Below are 18,497 nucleotides of genomic sequence, written 5' to 3'. Positions count from 1 at the left end.
CATAAACGTCATACGAGTAAAATAAAGACAGCAGCACTCGCAGTGCTTGCGGTAAGCTGGGGTCTACCTCAAGCACTGCGTGCTGGTTCAATGACGCCTGATGGTACCAATGTTCTCATACACTTCCTTGATATGACGTCTGAAAGTGGCCGTCTTTTGTCCAGGCTAGTGGGCGTCTAACTTCACCTGGCGATCGCAACTTAAGACATAAGGGGCGTCCTGATGTCTTAGTGAGCGATCGCGGCACTTGCATACTGGCCGTCCTTACGGCTGCGAGCGAGCGCAGCATAGCGAGCGGGTCTGAATGAGCTCCTAAGTGCATCCCTTTGTTCATACCTCATTATTGTATAATAACAGACAGAACCCTGGAGGAGCTGTTCTAAGCTGTAACCAGAAAGTGTAGGCATAATTGTGTATGTATTAGGTGGACTCTTGTGCATGTAACTGCTCACAGAAAGGGATGGTGTTAAATAAAATCCTTATTTGCCATTTTAATGTCTCTTTTTCATTTATGAAAGAAATGAAGCCACAAAAGTACTTTGAAAATGTAACATTTATTGCATAGTCGGGAAACCGGGTCCTGGACCTCCTAATTATGAGATACAGATCTGAAAAAGTTACACAAAGAATAAAAGGAGCACATGCATATAGGACCCGGGGGAAGGGTAAATGCATCTAGGACAGGGGGAAGGGTAATTACATCTAGGACCGGGGGAAGGATAGATGCATAAAGAATAAATGCATCTAGGAGCAGGGGAAGGATAGATGCATCTAGGAGCAGGGGAAGGATAAATGCATCTAGGAGCAGGGGAAGGATAAATGCATCTAGGAGCAGGGGGAGGATAAATGCATCTAGGAGCAGGGGGAGGATAAGTGCATCTAGGAGCAGGGGAAGGATAAATGCATCTAGGAGCAGGGGAAGGGTAAGTGCATCTAAGAACAGGGGAAGGATAAGTGCATCTAGGAGCAGGGGAAGGATAAATGCATCTAGGAGCAGGGGAAGGATAAGTGCATCTAGGAACAGGGGAAGGATAAATGCATCTAGGAGCAGGGGAAGGATAAGTGCATCTAGGAGCAGGGGAAGGATAAATGCATCTAGGAGCAGGGGAAGGATAGATGCATCTAGGAGCAGGGGAAGGATAGATGCATCTAGGAGCATGGGAAGGATAAATGCATCTGGGAGCAGGGGACGGATAAGTGCATCTAGGAGCAGGGGGAGGATAAGTGCATCTAGGAGCAGGGGGAGGATAAATGCATCTAGGAGCAGGGGAAGGATAAGTGCATCTAGGAGCAGGGGAAGGATAGATGCATCTAGGAACAGGGGAAGGATAAATGCATCTAGGAGCAGGGGAAGGATAAATGCATCTAGGAGCAGGGGAAGGATAAATGCATCTAGGAGCAGGGGGAGGATAAATGCATCTAGGAGCAGGGGAAGGATAAGTGCATCTAGGAGCAGGGGAAGGATAAATGCATCTAGGAGCAGGGGAAGGATAAATGCATCTAGGAGCAGGGGGAGGATAAATGCATCTAGGAGCAGGGGGAGGATAAGTGCATCTAGGAGCAGGGGAAGGATAAGTGCATCTAGGAGCAGGGGAAGGATAAGTGCATCTAGGAGCAGGGAGGATAAGTGCATCTGGGAGCAGGGGAAGGATAAATGCATCTGGGAACAGGGGAAGGATAAATGCATGTAGGAGCAGGGGAAGGATAAATGCATGTAGGAGCAGGGGAAGGATAAATGCATCTAGGAGCAGGGGAAGGATAAATGCATGTAGGAGCAGGGGAAGGATAAATGCATCTAGGAGCAGGGAGGATAAATGCATCTGGGAGCAGGGGAAGGATAAATGCATCTAGGAGCAGGGGAAGGATAAATGCATCTAGGAGCAGGGGAAGGATAAATGCATCTGGGAGCAGGGGAAGGATAAATGCATCTGGGAACAGGGGAAGGATAAATGCATCTGGGAGCAGGGGAAGGATAAATGCATCTGGGAGCAGGGGAAGGATAAATGCATCTGGGAGCAGGGGAAGGATAAATGCATCTGGGAGCAGGGGAAGGATAAATGCATCTGGGAGCAGGGGAAGGATAAATGCATCTGGGAACAGGGGAAGGATAAATGCATGTAGGAGCAGGGGAAGGATAAATGCATCTAGGAGCAGGGGAAGGATAAATGCATCTAGGAGCAGGGGAAGGATAAGTGCATCTAGGAGCAGGGGAAGGATAAGTGCATCTAGGAGCAGGGGAAGGATAAATGCATCTAGGAGCAGGGGAAGGATAGATGTATCTAGGAGCAGGGAGGATAAGTGCATCTGGGAGCAGGGAAAGGATAAATGCATCTAGGAGCAGGGGAAGGATAAATGCATCTGGGAGCAGGGGAAGGATAAATGCATCTGGGAGCAGGGGAAGGATAAATGCATCTGGGAGCAGGGGAAGGATAAATGCATCTGGGAACAGGGGAAGGATAAATGCATGTAGGAGCAGGGGAAGGATAAATGCATGTAGGAGCAGGGAAAGGATAAATGCATCTAGGAGCAGGGGAAGGATAAGTGCATCTAGGAGCAGGGGAAGGATAAGTGCATCTAGGAGCAGGGGAAGGATAAGTGCATCTAGGAGCAGGGGAAGGATAAATGCATCTAGGAGCAGGGGAAGGATAAATGCATCTAGGAGCAGGGGAAGGATAAATGCATCTAGGAGCAGGGGAAGGATAAATGCATGTAGGAGCAGGGGAAGGATAAATGCATGTAGGAGCAGGGGAAGGATAAATGCATCTAGGAGCAGGGGAAGGATAAATGCATCTAGGAGCAGGGGAAGGATAAATGCATCTAGGAGCAGGGGATGGGTAATTACATCTAGGAGCAGGGGAAGGATAAATGCATATAGGAGCAGGGGAAGGATAAATGCATCTAGGAACAGGGGAAGGATAAATGCATCTAGGAGCAGGGGAAGGATAAATGCATCTAGGAGCAGGGGAAGGATAAATGCATGTAGGAGCAGGGGAAGGATAAATGCATGTAGGAGCAGGGGATGGGTAATTACATCTAGGAGCAGGGGAAGGATAAATGCATCTAGGAGCAGGGGATGGGTAATTACATCTAGGAGCAGGGGAAGGATAAATGCATCTAGGAGCAGGGGATGGGTAATTACATCTAGGAGCAGGGGAAGGATAAATGCATCTAGGAGCAGGGGAAGGATAAGTGCATCTAGGAGCAGGGGAAGGATAAATGCATCTAGGAGCAGGGGAAGGATAAGTGCATCTAGGAGCAGGGGAAGGATAAGTGCATCTAGGAGCAGGGGAAGGATAAATGCATCTAGGAGCAGGGGAAGGATAAATGCATCTAGGAGTAGGGGAAGGATAATTGCATCTAGGAGCAGGGGAAGGATAAGTGCATCTAGGAGCAGGGGAAGGATAAATGCATCTAGGAGCAGGGGAAGGATAAGTGCATCTAGGAGCAGGGGAAGGATAAATGCATCTAGGAGCAGGGGATGGGTAATTACATCTAGGAGCAGGGGAAGGATAAGTGCATCTAGGAGCAGGGGAAGGATAAGTGCATCTAGGAGCAGGGGAAGGATAAATGCATCTAGGAGCAGGGGATGGGTAATTACATCTAGGAGCAGGGGAAGGATAAATGCATCTAGGAGCAGGGGAAGGATAAGTGCATCTAGGAGCAGGGGAAGGATAAATGCATCTAGGAGCAGGGGATGGGTAATTACATCTAGGAGCAGGGGATGGGTAATTACATCTAGGAGCAGGGGATGGGTAATTACATCTAGGAGCAGGGGAAGGCTGTATAAGAAAATGAAGGCACCGTAGAAGAGATCAGACGTGGTATCTTATGAGCATTCAGCTTTGGAATAACCCCAATCAGTATGGATCGTTAAATGGATACATGGGGTGGCCAGCATCCCTAACAACAGACTTTCCATCAACCTGTAAACAGATAAACAAATGAAATAGTCAGAATTTGTAATACGTATTATTTGCTATAGATCCAACTAAGGGCATGATTCAGGTTGGATTGCAATGCTGCGTTCGCATGCACATGGCCGCTGTGAAATATGCTAATGAATGCATTGGCACTGCCGTCACAGCACAAGATGCAGACGCCCAGCACTACATAATGCCGCCCCCTTACCCTCTTTTCACATCCGTACTAATGTGCAAGTATACAAGATCATCGGAGCTTTATTAAGTTTGAGTGAACGGATGGTGCGCCGGACCTCTGCGGCCGTCACATCCGATTCTAATATCTCCCATTGCGACATTGTTTGTTTAGGTAGTTGTGCCTCCGCAAGTAAAGATGAAGCTGGTTGGGGAGAGTCAGAATTAGCGAGATATAATTCTGAAAAGAAGGAATGAAAGCTATTTGCTATGTCAGATTGTGATGTGATAACACCACCTGGGATTATCAATTTGGAGATAAATTTCCTTTTAGATTGTTGGCGAACCGTATATACGATAATAGTTTACCCGCCATCCCGCCCCATCTAAAAGATCTATTTTTAGTGTAAGATACTTTCATATGAGCTTCGTTAGAGAGTAAAGTTTCCATGAGATTTTTGTGTTGTATATAAGAATCCTTCTGTGTCTCTGACGGATCATTCAAGTATTTATTATATTCTTCGCTAAGACTTTGATTAAGTTTTTGAATGTTCTCTCTTTGTTCTTTATTTCTATGTGACATGTAGGTGATTACGTGACCTGGCATAAGGTCCTTAGCCGCAGACCAAAATAGAACTGCGATGCTCCGCCCACCGGAAGTCCACCAGCTTGCAATGCTTCTAACGCTCACCAGAAACTCATCTGTTCATCAAAGTCTCCCATTCCACCATCTACCCCCTTCCCACCTGCCCCCCTCCCTCCCTTACTTCCCCTATCCATGTCATCACCTTGAGTTTCAGCTCCAACCCCCCTTTTAGGATGTAAGCTCTCAAGAGCAGGGTCCTCCTTACTGTTGTATCTACACCATCTCTCTCCCAACTAGTTTCCAATGCTACACTATCCTTCAGGTTTTTATCGTGCTCTGCATGATGCTACTGACGACACTGGTCACTACCATTATAGGTAATGGGGCTATGTGCTGTAGGTGACTGTAAACTGGTAGCACTGGTTACTGCGGAGCACCAAATGAACTCAAACTCCACTAAGGGGATAACATTGTGAGGGGGTGAACACTTATCTGGTGTGATGGTCCCTTTGTGGAACAAGGATTATGTCCTCTAATTCCAATAGCCTCTGCTCTGGAGTATGTCTGACAAAAGTCGTGGGCATTTGAGCTTGATCCCCGGCAGGAGGAGGGACTGAGACACTAATAGCCTGTGCCTACTATAGAATACCTAGAGTGATATGCGGATTATGATTCCAATCAGATTCTGGCTATTATATTCTAGAATGTGCTAGATACATGATAAGTAGAATCTGAATGGTTGCTATGGGCAACAACTACATCTATATAGACCCACACTTTAGTAAATATACCCCTAAGTTACCAATTACCTTGGTGTCTAAAATGCACCCACCCTTAACCTCCCATTAAGTTGTGTACCCTTTTTATATCAGAGCCTCCACCCAAGTATTGGTATGTGGTAATGGGCCTACTTGGGAAACCCACTGGTCACATTAGTAGCTCCCTTAATGTAACTCTGTGATAAGTAAAAGACATTACATATACACCTACTGACACTTGAACATAGACTTAAGGTGCCTATACACTAGAAGACAGGCATAAGACTGCACGATTACGACATTGCAATCGTGCAGTCGTGTGTCAGTCTGTGATGAACCTACACTGAACGAGTAGTCGGTCATCAATCATCTGCAAACATGCTGAACCTCACGTTATCGTCAGGTTGACCAGCATGTTTGCACGATGATAGATGTCTAAAAGACCAATTTTTTAAACAATCTGCAAACGATTATCGAACGATATCATTATCGTTCAATCACTCATTTTAATCCTCCAGTGGATAGGCACCTTTACACGTCGGCTCCTGCAAGGTCGCCTCTCCATCACACCACAGATAATCAATAAAGGTAACACTTATTTGACAAGACAATAAAAGTACATACAATCAAGTTCTGGATATAGGGCCTGATTCAGGTTGGTTCGGAAGGCTGCGTTCGCACGCACCCCGCTCGGTGCGAAAATATGCTAATGAATGCAGTCGCACGGCAACCGCAGCTCTATACCAAGACGCCCATCACTGTATAAAGCCGCCCACTTCCCATGACATTCATTCACAAGTCAGCGAAAACCGATCGCAGTGGCCAGTTCGCGCACTGCGTCTTATATGCATGTGCGGAATGCAAACATCGGCTGGCTGCGTGCGAACGCAGCCTCGCGAACCAACCTGAAGCAGGCCCATAGTTCACAAATGTTATTCATAAACGCTCTATAGATTCCGCTTCCATGTGGCTATTCACTACACAGTTCATTTATAACCACGCCTTATATTTAATATTATAACAATACAGGTTATGTTATCTCTAAATAAGCACAATAAATGCCTTAAGGTAACTTTAAAACACTCTAAATTATACTGCAGTATAAATATTTAGTCTTTTATCTGAGGAGTCATCTTTCGGTGGTGCACATAGAACTCTGCTGGGCTGTACCTATATCTCCTTATTTTATCAGTATTCATAAACTTGAATAGCGTCTCGTGCTGCACTAACATTTATAGACTGCTGCTTGGATGCAAGAACAATCTCTAGGTTCTCCTGTCACTACTTACCGCACCTTACTTCAGAGCATCTCACTGTGTCTGTGTAAAACTAAAGCTGGATACACACTTAACGATATTTTGAATGATTTGCCCTACATGCTGCGTCATCAGGTCGGCCCTACATGCAGCTCAATCTGACAATGCGACGGACGATCCCATGCAGTTGGATGCGGCAGGGGCCAACATATATCGGATGGTCTCTGTGTGGCTCCCGGCAGCTGCAGTTACTGTATGCAGGTCCGAGATCGGGAGCGCATCGTCAGTGACAGTCTGTACACACTGGACGATATGTCGTCTGATCCATCGGATCGGACGACATATCGTCTGCATATCGTCTATTGTCTTTAAGTTTTTATCCTCAATGACCTTGGTGTGTTTTTGGATTTGACAGTAAGCCCCTTGTACAGATGGATGGATATGAAATGAGAGAAGTTTGACCAGCAGTGTATTATATAAACCACAAGTTTTCCATTTTAGCACAGCAGGGGGCGAATTACCATTGGAATGGCATAGAAACGCAGGCAACTGCACGGCAACCCCCACCATCGCGGCCCAATCTCACCCCGGCCTCTCAAACTATTGCTCGCAGCCCTACGGGGCAGAAAACAGAAGTGTGCGAATCCGAAGGTACCATAAGTGCGGCATAGAGCAGCTCTTTCTCCCAGGGGTGAGAACATCACCCCTAATTGGACTGACCCCTTGATGTACACATTTTAGCTTATGTTTTTTTTCTATTTATTTTTTTTAAGATAAAATAAAAATGAACTTGTGGTCTTATATAAAATTATTGCCCAATATTACAAGATACAACTGGTCCAAGGAGATTGGCTGCTAACTATTATTGGAGGGAGGTGTAGGATCGCTGGAATATCTGTTTCTGAAGTCTAAAAAGAAGCATACTTTGGGGTACATGTAATAGTCTGCGATTCCAGGCAGTTGCGAGATGTTGGCAATTTAACAGCTAGATTAAAAGGCGGGTTGACTTTGCCTTTTAAACATGTGCTGCTTTAAATCTAGTGTCTGCATCGCTGCCTGCAACTCGCAGGCTACAACATATACCCCCAAAGTAAACACTTTTTTCCCCACTGACGCTTTACGTGTAACATATTTTGCATTGCACATTTTTTGTTGGTTTAGCTCCATGTAAACGAAATCTTCCTTTATCAAATATTTATAAAGTCCTTTAAACAACATCTGAAGAATCAGTGAGCTCTGATGTCATCAGGTCAGAGGTCATTAGGAAAACGGGCATTATAGGGGGTAACAATCACACCCCTCTAATGTAACTTATCAAAGAAAGTAGAAGTCACGTGGGATTCCTGCAGCTTGTATAGAAGTCAATGGCCAGATATGCCTTTATATGACCTCCAACATCCTTATCATTTACAGTATAGGGGTCCTGTATCCTATATAGAATATTACCGTGACTAGCGGAATAATGTATCTCCAGTTCTTGTTAAGGGCTCCAATTTGTTTCATTTCCTCCTCGGTTAGGCAGAAATCAAACACCTGTCCAATTAAAGCAGAGAGTTATGTTTAATTCCCAAATGCTGCTTATGTTACTAAAGCAGTAATCACTTTAGGATAAATGTGACCAAAGTAGTATATAATAAGCATATAACGAACGTCATCTCGGTTCCTTGGTACCGAATAGAACAGGACCTATTGGGTCATCTGCCCAGCTGACTAGACATAATCAACATATAATCTCAGTCACTGCACCGGATAATGTCTATTTTTTTATATGGGAGTTACAGGACATTATGACAACGGGGCTGTTGAATATGGAGGGACTAATGTAATAGCTAGTGATTTACGGGAGACGTCCCGATTCCAGTGAGATAGTCACTAGATTTAAAGCAGCAATTAGTTTAAAAGGCAAAAAAAACCCTGGTTTTGCCTTTAGACCAATTGCCGCTTTAAACCCACAGACTATCTCGCCAGCATTGCACCATCTCCCACAAATGGAGGGCTATTACATTTGGCACACAGATACTCAGTGCGCACAGGCCCCAAGCAGGAGACATTTCTGAAATTATTTCATTTTTATTCACTACAGAAAACTTCTAAAGCATAAACCCAGTAACCCAGGTTACTGTACTGTACAAGGTAAAGGACACTGGGCCTGATTCAGACCCGGTCGCTATCTGCGTACGCTCGCTAGATGCGTATGCAAGTTTGTCAAAGTGACGCCATGGGAAGCGAACGCTCGCCAAGGCATAAGCACGCCCACCATGTCTTAGCGAGCGGCCACTTTGTGTATGCGTACGCCCAATCGTACAGGCAGAGCCGCCCACCAGCACCACGTCATCTCCAGGAAGTGTATTAAAACATTGGTACATCGATCACCATCGGATGTGAACGCAGTGCTTGAGGAAGCTTTACCCTACGGCAAGCATTGCGAGGAAATCAGTGTAAAAAAATGGCAAGTGACATGTATTATGACGCTGCCTGTTAATTATGCACGCCTGTAAAACGGCGTTGAAACACTCAGGCACGCCTGCGTTCGCATCTCCAACCCCCCGTTATTAGTGTTCTGCCCCTGTAACCACCCACAAACGGCCTCTCCTGTCACTCATTACCCTGGGCTGTCTTTGCTGGGAGAGCGAGCGGTATGCCATCGCAGTGTGTAGTTCACGCACGTGCAGAACGAAGCGTGCGCATGTGCGTACGCAGAACATCGGACCGCTTGCGAGGGCACGCATATAGTGAATGGGTCTGAATCAGGGCCACAGTTCATACACATGAATATAGATAGAACTATTATATTTGTCAATGCTGAGGATGGCTCCATGTTGTACATCATAGACAAGTACCTGAAGATTCTGCAGAATCCGAGAAGGGGTGACACTTTTTGGGATGACGACGACCTTACGCTGCACCTGCCACCTGGTAAATTACAGGGAAATGTTCAGTGGATACTAAAGGTAACTTTGTATGTAATGAAGATTTCTGCTGAAACAAAAGGTCAAACCTTCCTAAAATCTATTATCTACAAATAAATCCTCTCAACAGTCCGGACTTTACCTCTTACCTGGCACAGTCGTATGGGATACTGGGCCTGATTCAGAGCCGGACGCTCTGAAAGAGCGCTCGCTCTGAATCAGGGCGTTTTGGGTTTTTTTGGAGCGGCCTCCTGGCCGCTCGCATAGCTGTGGGTAACCACCCACAGCTATATCGAGCGGGCAGGATGATGGTCGTGATGGTCAAGACCATCGCGACAATCAGGCTTGCGACGAGACCCTTGTGGTAGGGTCTCATGGCCGCAAGCCCCAGAGAGCTTCTGGCTCTAATAGAGCCGGAAGCTCTCCCACTGACATCACTGGTGATGTCAGTGGGGCCGCCCACAAACGGTAGGCATTCGCTTGGGAACGCCTCCATTTGTGAAGCCACCCCCTGGCCACGCCTCCCAAACGGGGCGAGCTGTCAATCACCATCGACAGCTCGTCCCCTTTTGCGGCGAGACCCGGAGCGACGGAGTGCCCGGTCTGTCGTGCGCATGCCCAGTGGGCAAACATCGACCCGGTTGAGAGCGTTCAGCGCTTGCGACCGGGTCTGAATCAGGCCCACTGTCTGTTGCGTTGCCGGGGCTGGTAATGAGGAAATCCATTCTGCACATGTGATTTCCTCCTCCGGATCCAGCCTCTCCCCAGCAGTGATGTAGCGTTCTGTGACTGCTGACATCAATCTGCTATGTATGCGCCGAAATCAAAAGTGCGAGGGAGGGGGTGGGGGGTGAGGTAGTTCTCCTCCTAGCATTAATATGCTGATCATCTGCAGCAGTGGGGACCGATGATCAGTCGGGGGACATCTTTTTTGTACGGGGAGGGTGATAGCCTGGTGGGTTATGCCCGGGAAAAAAGGTTTTCTTTGAAAATACAGTGACACATTGGGAGGGGGGGCACGAATACAGTGAGGGCCCATTGACACTAGGGGTGGAGGCTCGGTCACTGGGATATGTTACCATTAATGGGGATCTTTTACCACTGGAAGAGTCGGGACGGTGCTTTTACAATGAGGGCCTATAGACACGGGACGAAAGGGGGTGCAAAAGACCCCCTAGGCATATATTTTTTTATTATTATTAATAATAATAATGTTATTTATATAGTACTTTTCTCCTAAAGGACTCAAAGTGCTTTACATTTGCCTTTACAGCATAAAACACAAAACAAGCTTAACAATGGACATTAGAGAAATGCGTGGGTTAACAGATGAGACTTGAGTCTATTTTTGAAAGACTCTAGGGTGGAGACCTCTCGAACTGTGCGGGAAATCGAGTTCCCTAGAGTCGGAGCCACAAAGCTGAAATCTCGTCCCCCGGATGAATTCCGGGAGATTCAAGGTACTGTTAATAGTCCTTCATCAACGGATCACAGTAATCGAGTAAGGAATCAGAAGCTGCTTCAGGTACCCTGGGCCATGGTCATGTAGGGCTCTGAAAACAATTAGCCATCTGACAGGCAGCCAGTGAAGGGAGTAGAGAATGGGTGTTATGTGGCTGGAACGGGGCTGGTGGGTTAATAGCCTGGCAGCTGCATTTTGTACATTCTGCAAGCGGTGCAATTCTTTTGCTGGGAGACCGAGGTAGAGGGCATTGCAGTAGTCTAGGCGTGATGATATAAATGCATGTATGACTTTAGGCAGATCTTCTGAGGGAATTAAGTGCTTGATTCTGTTCCTCAGATGAAAGAATGAGGATTAGATTGTGGCTGATAACTGATGTTTAAGTGTCAGATGCCACTATCCAGGACAACACCCAGATTCCGCACATGTTCAGTGTTTTGTAGTTCTGAACCCCCAAGCGTCCTGTTGGTTGGCTATGCTGTAGCCTTGTCCTGTGACTTATCATAAGGACCCCTGTTTTATTTATTTATTTTTAAATACTTTTTAAAAATACATTTGTCGATTAAGTGTTTAAACAGCTTTAGTGTTGTACATCATGGTGAAGCTGCAGGTTTTCTCCTATAGTCACAATATCATTTGTCACCAAAGCCGTTTGCTGCCAGAGGCGAGTGCTGCGTTTGTTGTTCTGCGACTGAGGATAAATCATTTAGAAATGTATGAAAACTGGTTTTACAGGTAACTGAAGAATAAGTGGGAGCTGCGACCAGATTCTGTCAGAGATTGGACAATGACATCAGAAGTCTGGGCGGCTGCTACTGGTCAGACCTAAAAGTTATTTAGGACACTTATCAAAAATGCCCCTAGACCCAGTTGTACCATGATGTGGTCAAGGACCAGAGCACAGGTCGGTGACAGGAGCACACGTCTAGGACAGGGATTATACATGTACCTGAGAAGGATCTGGGCTTCAGATTTGCAGTATTTTCTGGCCATCTCCAAAATGGACGGTTCCTCCAGCAGAACTGGATCCTCCGGCTTCCTCCAACTCCGGTCTGGAGAACCCAGTGGACTGTACCCAGTGACGACAAGCCCGTTTGCACGACAGTGAGCGATCAGCTCGTTCTGAGCCAGGTACGGGTGGCACTCCACCTGCAAGAAGAGCCTGCGAGTTATACCGGCTACACGCCCTGCAACCGCCGCAGAGCGCATGAGAGGTCATCTTCCGGCCACACGCCAATATGTCAGCTAATAAAACAAATCAGATAGTTTGCCTATGGGCCACTCTCTGCGATATTGTGCCAAATGCTGGCATTGCAGTGCCCATTACTCTGCTCCGCATAGCTCTATATAACGTTAGGTGGAGTAACCTAAAACTACACTCTGGGCTCCATTTATCAACGATACATAACCCCTATAGCACTCGCTAAAGGGGTTTTGTCATCATTTCAATATTTAACAAACAGAGGTAATCTAAGACTACCGCTGGTTGTCACTGTATCGCTCTCGCCATCTTCGAATGGCGAGAGCGATACGATCCCCATTGCCGGCAGTGGGGATCCAGCAGCAGCCATTCCAGCTTCAACGAAGCCTTCCAAGCACTGCCGGGTCCCAGCCAGCGAGAGGCTGCCAGCAACAGAGCAGAAGACGCTGCTGAGGAGGGAGATCGTCGCTGGAGGGGTAAGTAATGATGAATACTAGTGGCATATTCGTTAGTATTACTGCAATAACAAAATATGCCGCTGGTAATAAGTTACGGTGATAATTGGCCCCCTAAATCCTTCAATCCGAGACAAAAAGGGACAAGTAAAACACATACATATAAAATAAAAACCATTTGCCTCCTGCTGCCCGGGAAGAGGATCCACACAAATGTACTAAACACAGGACCTGATTCAGACCCGCTTGCTAAGGCGCGATCACACGCTGTGATCGATTTTCGGCCATCTGCACATGCGTATAATTCGCAGTGCGCGTGCGCAAGCCATTCGTTGCGATCTGATTTTGGTTGCTCGTAAGCCACTATCAGGTCGCTGCTTTGAGTGACAGATAGTGCCGTTTGTGGGTGGTAACAGGGGAAGGTGCTTGTGAACGGGGGAGTGGTGTTGCGAACGCAAGCGTGTCAGGCCGCCAAAACGCAGTTTAAAGGGCGTACATAATTAGCAAAGTAGTGTCATTGTACACGTCACCTGCATGTATTTCAGGCCGCACTGATCGCTGTGCTTGCAGCAGGGAAAGGCAACCCCAAGGGCTACGAGCAGCTCCGATGGCTCTCGATGGTCCCGATTAATCCTACATTTCCCGGAGATGACATGTGTTGCGAGTGGCAAGGGGGCGTCTTCAAACACTTGCGAGCGCACTTTGCCATAGCTCGCTAACACATAGTGGGTGTCCTTACGAGACGCAGTGCGAGCGCTTAATTTAAATATCCGGCCCCCTTTTTGCCAGCGAGCGATCGCATCTTGCAAGCGGGTCTGAATGAGGTCCACAGATTGTCCCTCATTTCTAGGACACATCTTTATAGCACAAACATTCCGGGGAACACATCCACCAACGTGAATCTACATTTACACTAAAACGTAACCAGTTTTTTTCTAAAAATAAAATTGTTTTCATCTTTCTTTATTACCTTGTACATGCCCAAATTTTAAAAATACATTGCTATATATTATTGGCTTTTATCTGTGTTTTTGAGTCAAGTATTTATATCATCGGAGAGGGTTGTTTATTCTTGTTGCCCTAGATTGAATATGACTCTGTGCATTGGAAGAGACACCGCTCACCGCGTTCTCCACATTGTACACAGCTGTATCTAGAGGTCGCATTTGTGACAAGGCCCAGCGCGATGATAATAAACAACGCTGTCTGATATAATTACAGGGCTAAAAAGCACAGCAACGTGATTAGTAAAATTTAAAGGACAACGTACAAGAGGATAAAATTAATAAAAGCATGAAAAAGCTATTTTAAGATCTATTTCTTCAAAAACCCATTAGGAGACGTCCGGCAGTGCAACAATGATCATCTCTGTTGCTTTTTTCTGGTACAAAACTAAATGATTGAATCTCACAATGGGGAACAGGGGTAGCAACATCCACACATCTGCCATAGAATGACCAAGAGCTCTTATTATAACTCAGTGATTGGGGGGGATGGGTCCACGTGTCAGCCAGACACGCCCTGGACGAGACTTGTGCATTCATTGTAGCAGATCTGGGATGGTCAGAGAGATTCATACCTGTAGTACGGCCGGCTTTGTGGTGGCGATGCTGAGGATGTCATCAATTTGCCTTTTGTTAAAGTTGGACACTCCAATGGCCTTCGTCAGCCCCTTCTCTACCAGCTTCTCCATGGCTTTCCATGTATCCTTGTAATCCGTGTAGTCATACTGCAGTGACCCATTTGGGTTTTGTGGGAAGATGTTATCCCCTCTCCTGTAACAAAATCATTTCTTTAGCCCCTTGTACAACTCGCCAGATCCCACTTACGCTGGTCACACACGCTGCAGCCTCATAGACAACACGCAACATTTGGTTTGATATCTCAGTGTGTGACCCCAAAAAAACAATCATCAGTCTAAATGCTACCATCAAACGTGGCTGGAGGTCAACGACACAAATTCCAGTGTGCGCCCTTCTGCGCAGCTAAAAACAACTATAACATCATAATTGCACTGTATTGCAAACTTTACTCCGCACAAACGCCTCCCATTGGCTGGCGCATATATCTGCTCCTCCACAAATGCCGCCAGCTTGCTACAAAAGCCTACGCTCTCAAGCGGTATCAAAACTCCACCACACATTGGCCAATGAAATGATTTTGCCATTGACCAGTCTGGTAGAGAAGAGAGAACTCTGGGCCTGTTTCAGACCCGCTCGCAAGCGCTATGCGCTCACACGGCTCGATGTTTGGCCACTGCGCATGCCGGAGCCGGCTATAATGTGCGCACGCACGAGACTCGGCTAGCTAGCGGTTGATTTTGATCGACAGCTCGAAACCGTTTTGGAGGCGGGCGGGGGGGTGGCTGGCCAAACGGAGGCATTCCCGATGGAATGCCTGCCATTTGGGGGCGGCCCCACTGACATCACGAGTGATGTCAGTGGTGAGCTTCCGGCTCTATTAATAGCCAGAAGCTCACTGCAAGGGTCTCGTCGCAAGCCCCGATGGTCACCCACAGCTATGCGAGCGGCCCGGAGGCCGCACCAAAAAAAAAAACATCCTGATTCAGAGCGAGCGCACTTTCAGAGCGTCTAGCTCTGAAACAGGTCCTCTATTTCATATTGTATTATATAGTTACTAGTAATGGGACTTGGGTCACCAAAGTCCACACCCTGCTCCGCCATGGCCCTGTGTAGCCCCCTCCAGAAACTTCCCCTCACTTTGGCCTCCCGCCTCCCACTCTGCCCGCTCCTCCGCCTTGTCCCATTGCTCTTTCCCGGTCTGCCACTAGCCCCTCCCGCAGCTGAATACTTACCTCCTGGCGAGTCCTCTGCTTCGGCTGGGATCTATCCCATCACTCTAGCAGTGGAAGGCGTTGGAGCGGGCAGGCGTGTGCCCTGGCTCCCACTACACATACATGCTAGAGACAGGACAAACCTCAGTAGATTATTATATAGACTGGACTCATGAGCTAACACTCACTTGAATGCATACGGCCAGTGCATGAGATACAGGTCCAGATATTCCAGGCTGAGATCTTTAAGTGACTTCTTCAAGGCGCCTTCCACATCCTCAGGGTCGTGTTTGTTATTCCATAGTTTAGAGGTAACAAATATATCTTCTCGTTTTAAACACTGCAGATAAAGCCAGGATAATGTATTAAATATAACATACAAAGCAGTGCCATGTAATACATGTTTTGGGTCAGCAGGAGAGATCTACCCTAAAAGGTGAAGCTGTGGACGGCTGGTAATCTTCAAAGAGCTTATCCTGAGCCATCAGAATACAGTTTGGTGTGCAGACATTGATCCTGATTCCGAAACTGACACAATGCCGATATTTACCCCGATTGAGGGATTTTTCGCCATTGCACATGCGTGAAAGACGTAAGGCGCACGCCCAGTGATTGTTTTGGGATTATGCTCACACAGAGGATTCACTCACAAAGTAAGTGACAGGTAGTCAGCGTTAGGGGGAGGTTGGGGGGGAGGGGGGTGGCTAGGTAAACGCAGGCATGTCGGGACCGTTTAAACGCTGTTTCACGGCGTGCATAAATTAGCCATTGCGATCTCCTACACAGCATGAGAGCATTCGGGGCGTCAGGAGAGACGCAGTGTTTGAGACAGGGCAGACTTCACTGTAAATCTGCATGGCTGCCAGATTGGCGTCGATCTTCCCGGTGTTTACGCTGAAAGCACCCCTCAACTCCGTCAATATCGCTGTTGCGTGCGACTTTAAGTCAGACCCATTGTTTGATAATGTACAAAATACAATAAAAACAACTACAATATATATAATAGCAGATAAATTTTTTTTATTGAAAATGATTTTTAAATACCCTCATGTATATATAATAAACATAGGCCGGAATGTACTAAAGGAAAAATGCGGTATAAACCATGTTTTCAGGGGTTTTACCGCATTTCCATATATACTAAGCCCCGGCCGCCCTTTTATCGGTGCAGAGGGTAACGCCATAAAAACCTGGTGTTTCCCTATAGAAGCCTATGGATTCTTACCGCACACCGCTCCTGACGCTTAGCCGACGCCTCGCCGCCCCGGTGTCGCCCAGCGCTGGCCCCCACTCACCTGCTCTCCATAGTCGCCGGACTATGCTCCTGCTGGGTCCTCCGCCTCCTAATCTTCTTCCGGGTGCAGGGAGGAGGAGGAGGAGGAGGAGCCCGGGGCTTCCTGCACATGTGACCAGCAGGAAACTCCGGGGGCTCAGAGGGGGCGGGTTCCCACGGAGACCCCGTCACCCGGCGTCGGTTGCTTCACAATCGGCAGCTCTTATCGCAAAATCCTTTGCGATACTAATCGTATATATGTTAGTACATATGCAATTAGTAAGGTTGCGGTGACTGGCGGAACGGTCACCGCAACCTTAGTACATCCCGGCAATAAACTCCAAACAGACAAAATACCACTCATTAGAACTATACAGAGACAAGCTGCTGAGATCGGCTTCCTCCATTACAGGATTAAAGGTGCTGATTGGTGGGGAGGGGGTGTCATGGCCTTTCCATTCCTCACATTCCTGTACAATGGGCTCTAAAGGTCAGTTACTAAGTGCACATTACGCAGGCTCAAAGCACATTTAATGATCTGATAATGGGCGTTGTGACCCCTGACACACACAGGTGCGCTGAGTGGCCACTTTTCATTTTTCAGAAGGATCATTGCGTAAATACTTTGCACAGACTTTTCCAGGTTGGTGCTGGGATAATTCCGCCTGCTGTAAGCTATAGACCATCTCCCCAATTACAATGTTTAGCTACTTCTTCTAAAATACTGAATAAGGGATTGTTAACTCCATGCATCACCTGCTAAGCCAACAAAGCCCATCCCCCGAATGCACAATCTTGATTCCCTGAGGCATGTCCCCTTATTAGACGATTTTGGTTGGGGGTTTGGCGTTTTGCTACTGCTCGCTTAGTGAATTATGCATACCTCCCAACATGACCCTCTCCAGGAGGGACACAATGCTCTGGTCCTGGACTTCCCTGGTAAGAGGCGGAGCTGCAGCGCAGTTCAAAATTCAAATAGGGGAGTCACACCAACTGTCATTTCACACGCTGCCAAACAACACTGGCTGGGACTCACTGGCAGTTGGTGTGTCTCCCCTATTTGAATTTTGGACTGTGCTGCAGCCCCACCTCTGGAGCCTCCACCAATCATAAATTACCAGGGAAGTCCAGGACCAGAGCATTGTGTCCCTCCTGGAGAGGGTCATGTTGGGAGGTATGGTTATGTCCCGCTAACACCAGAATGGGCTATCTTGGCCTTATATCTGTTGAGATCTGTGGGCTTCATTCAGAGCCGCTCGTAAGCGGCCGCTCGTTCGTTCCGAGCGATGTTCGCACATCTGCGCATGCGTACGGATTGTAATACGCATGCGCGACCCAGTCAGTGCGGCCGAAAATCGTGTGCTTGCTAAATAGCGAATGCCTGCTATTTTGAGTGACAGGAGGAGGCGTATGTGGGTGGTAACAGGGGAAGGTGCTTGAAAACGGGGAGTGGAATTCAGAACGCAGGCGTGCCTAAAGGTCAAAACGGGCGTTTTAAGGGTGTGCATAATTAATACAGCAGCGTCATTGACCACGTCACTTGGTTGTTTTATATTCAGAACTGCTTGCAACATTGCGGTAGGAAAAACCAACCACAAGAATAGCGAGCAGTTCATACGCTGGTCGATGTACTCAATTAATCTAAAATATAGCGGACATGACGTATGATGCGAGCGGCCAGGGGGGCGTTTTTTTCAAAATTACGACCG

At 47.2% G+C, this 18,497-nt stretch overlaps 1 protein-coding gene across 5 annotated transcripts in view; it reads right to left on the bottom strand.

The window, feature by feature from the left end:
* Positions 1 to 3,738: 3,738 nt before the first annotated feature.
* The window catches only part of AKR1A1 (aldo-keto reductase family 1 member A1), a 31,994-nt gene continuing 17,235 nt past the window's right edge, over positions 3,739 to 18,497 (bottom strand). For all 5 annotated transcript variants that reach the window (XM_088455622.1, XM_088455623.1, XM_088455624.1 and 2 more), the window contains exons 4-9: positions 15,704 to 15,855; positions 14,301 to 14,496; positions 12,015 to 12,214; positions 9,535 to 9,607; positions 8,141 to 8,227; positions 3,739 to 3,923 (exon numbers count right to left, since the gene is read on the bottom strand). In XM_088455622.1, the coding sequence (XP_088311748.1) occupies positions 3,858 to 3,923; positions 8,141 to 8,227; positions 9,535 to 9,607; positions 12,015 to 12,214; positions 14,301 to 14,496; positions 15,704 to 15,855 (774 nt within the window). In that variant the 3' untranslated portion in view covers positions 3,739 to 3,857. The remainder of the gene's footprint in view (positions 3,924 to 8,140; positions 8,228 to 9,534; positions 9,608 to 12,014; positions 12,215 to 14,300; positions 14,497 to 15,703; positions 15,856 to 18,497) is intronic.

Source organism: Taudactylus pleione, unplaced genomic scaffold (genome assembly GCF_031769625.1).
Source record: "Taudactylus pleione unplaced genomic scaffold, aTauple2 ptg000662l, whole genome shotgun sequence".
NCBI lineage: Eukaryota > Metazoa > Chordata > Amphibia > Anura > Myobatrachidae > Taudactylus > Taudactylus pleione.
The sequence above is the reverse complement of the archived record's forward strand: the minus strand, read 5'-3'. Positions and strand labels throughout refer to the sequence as shown.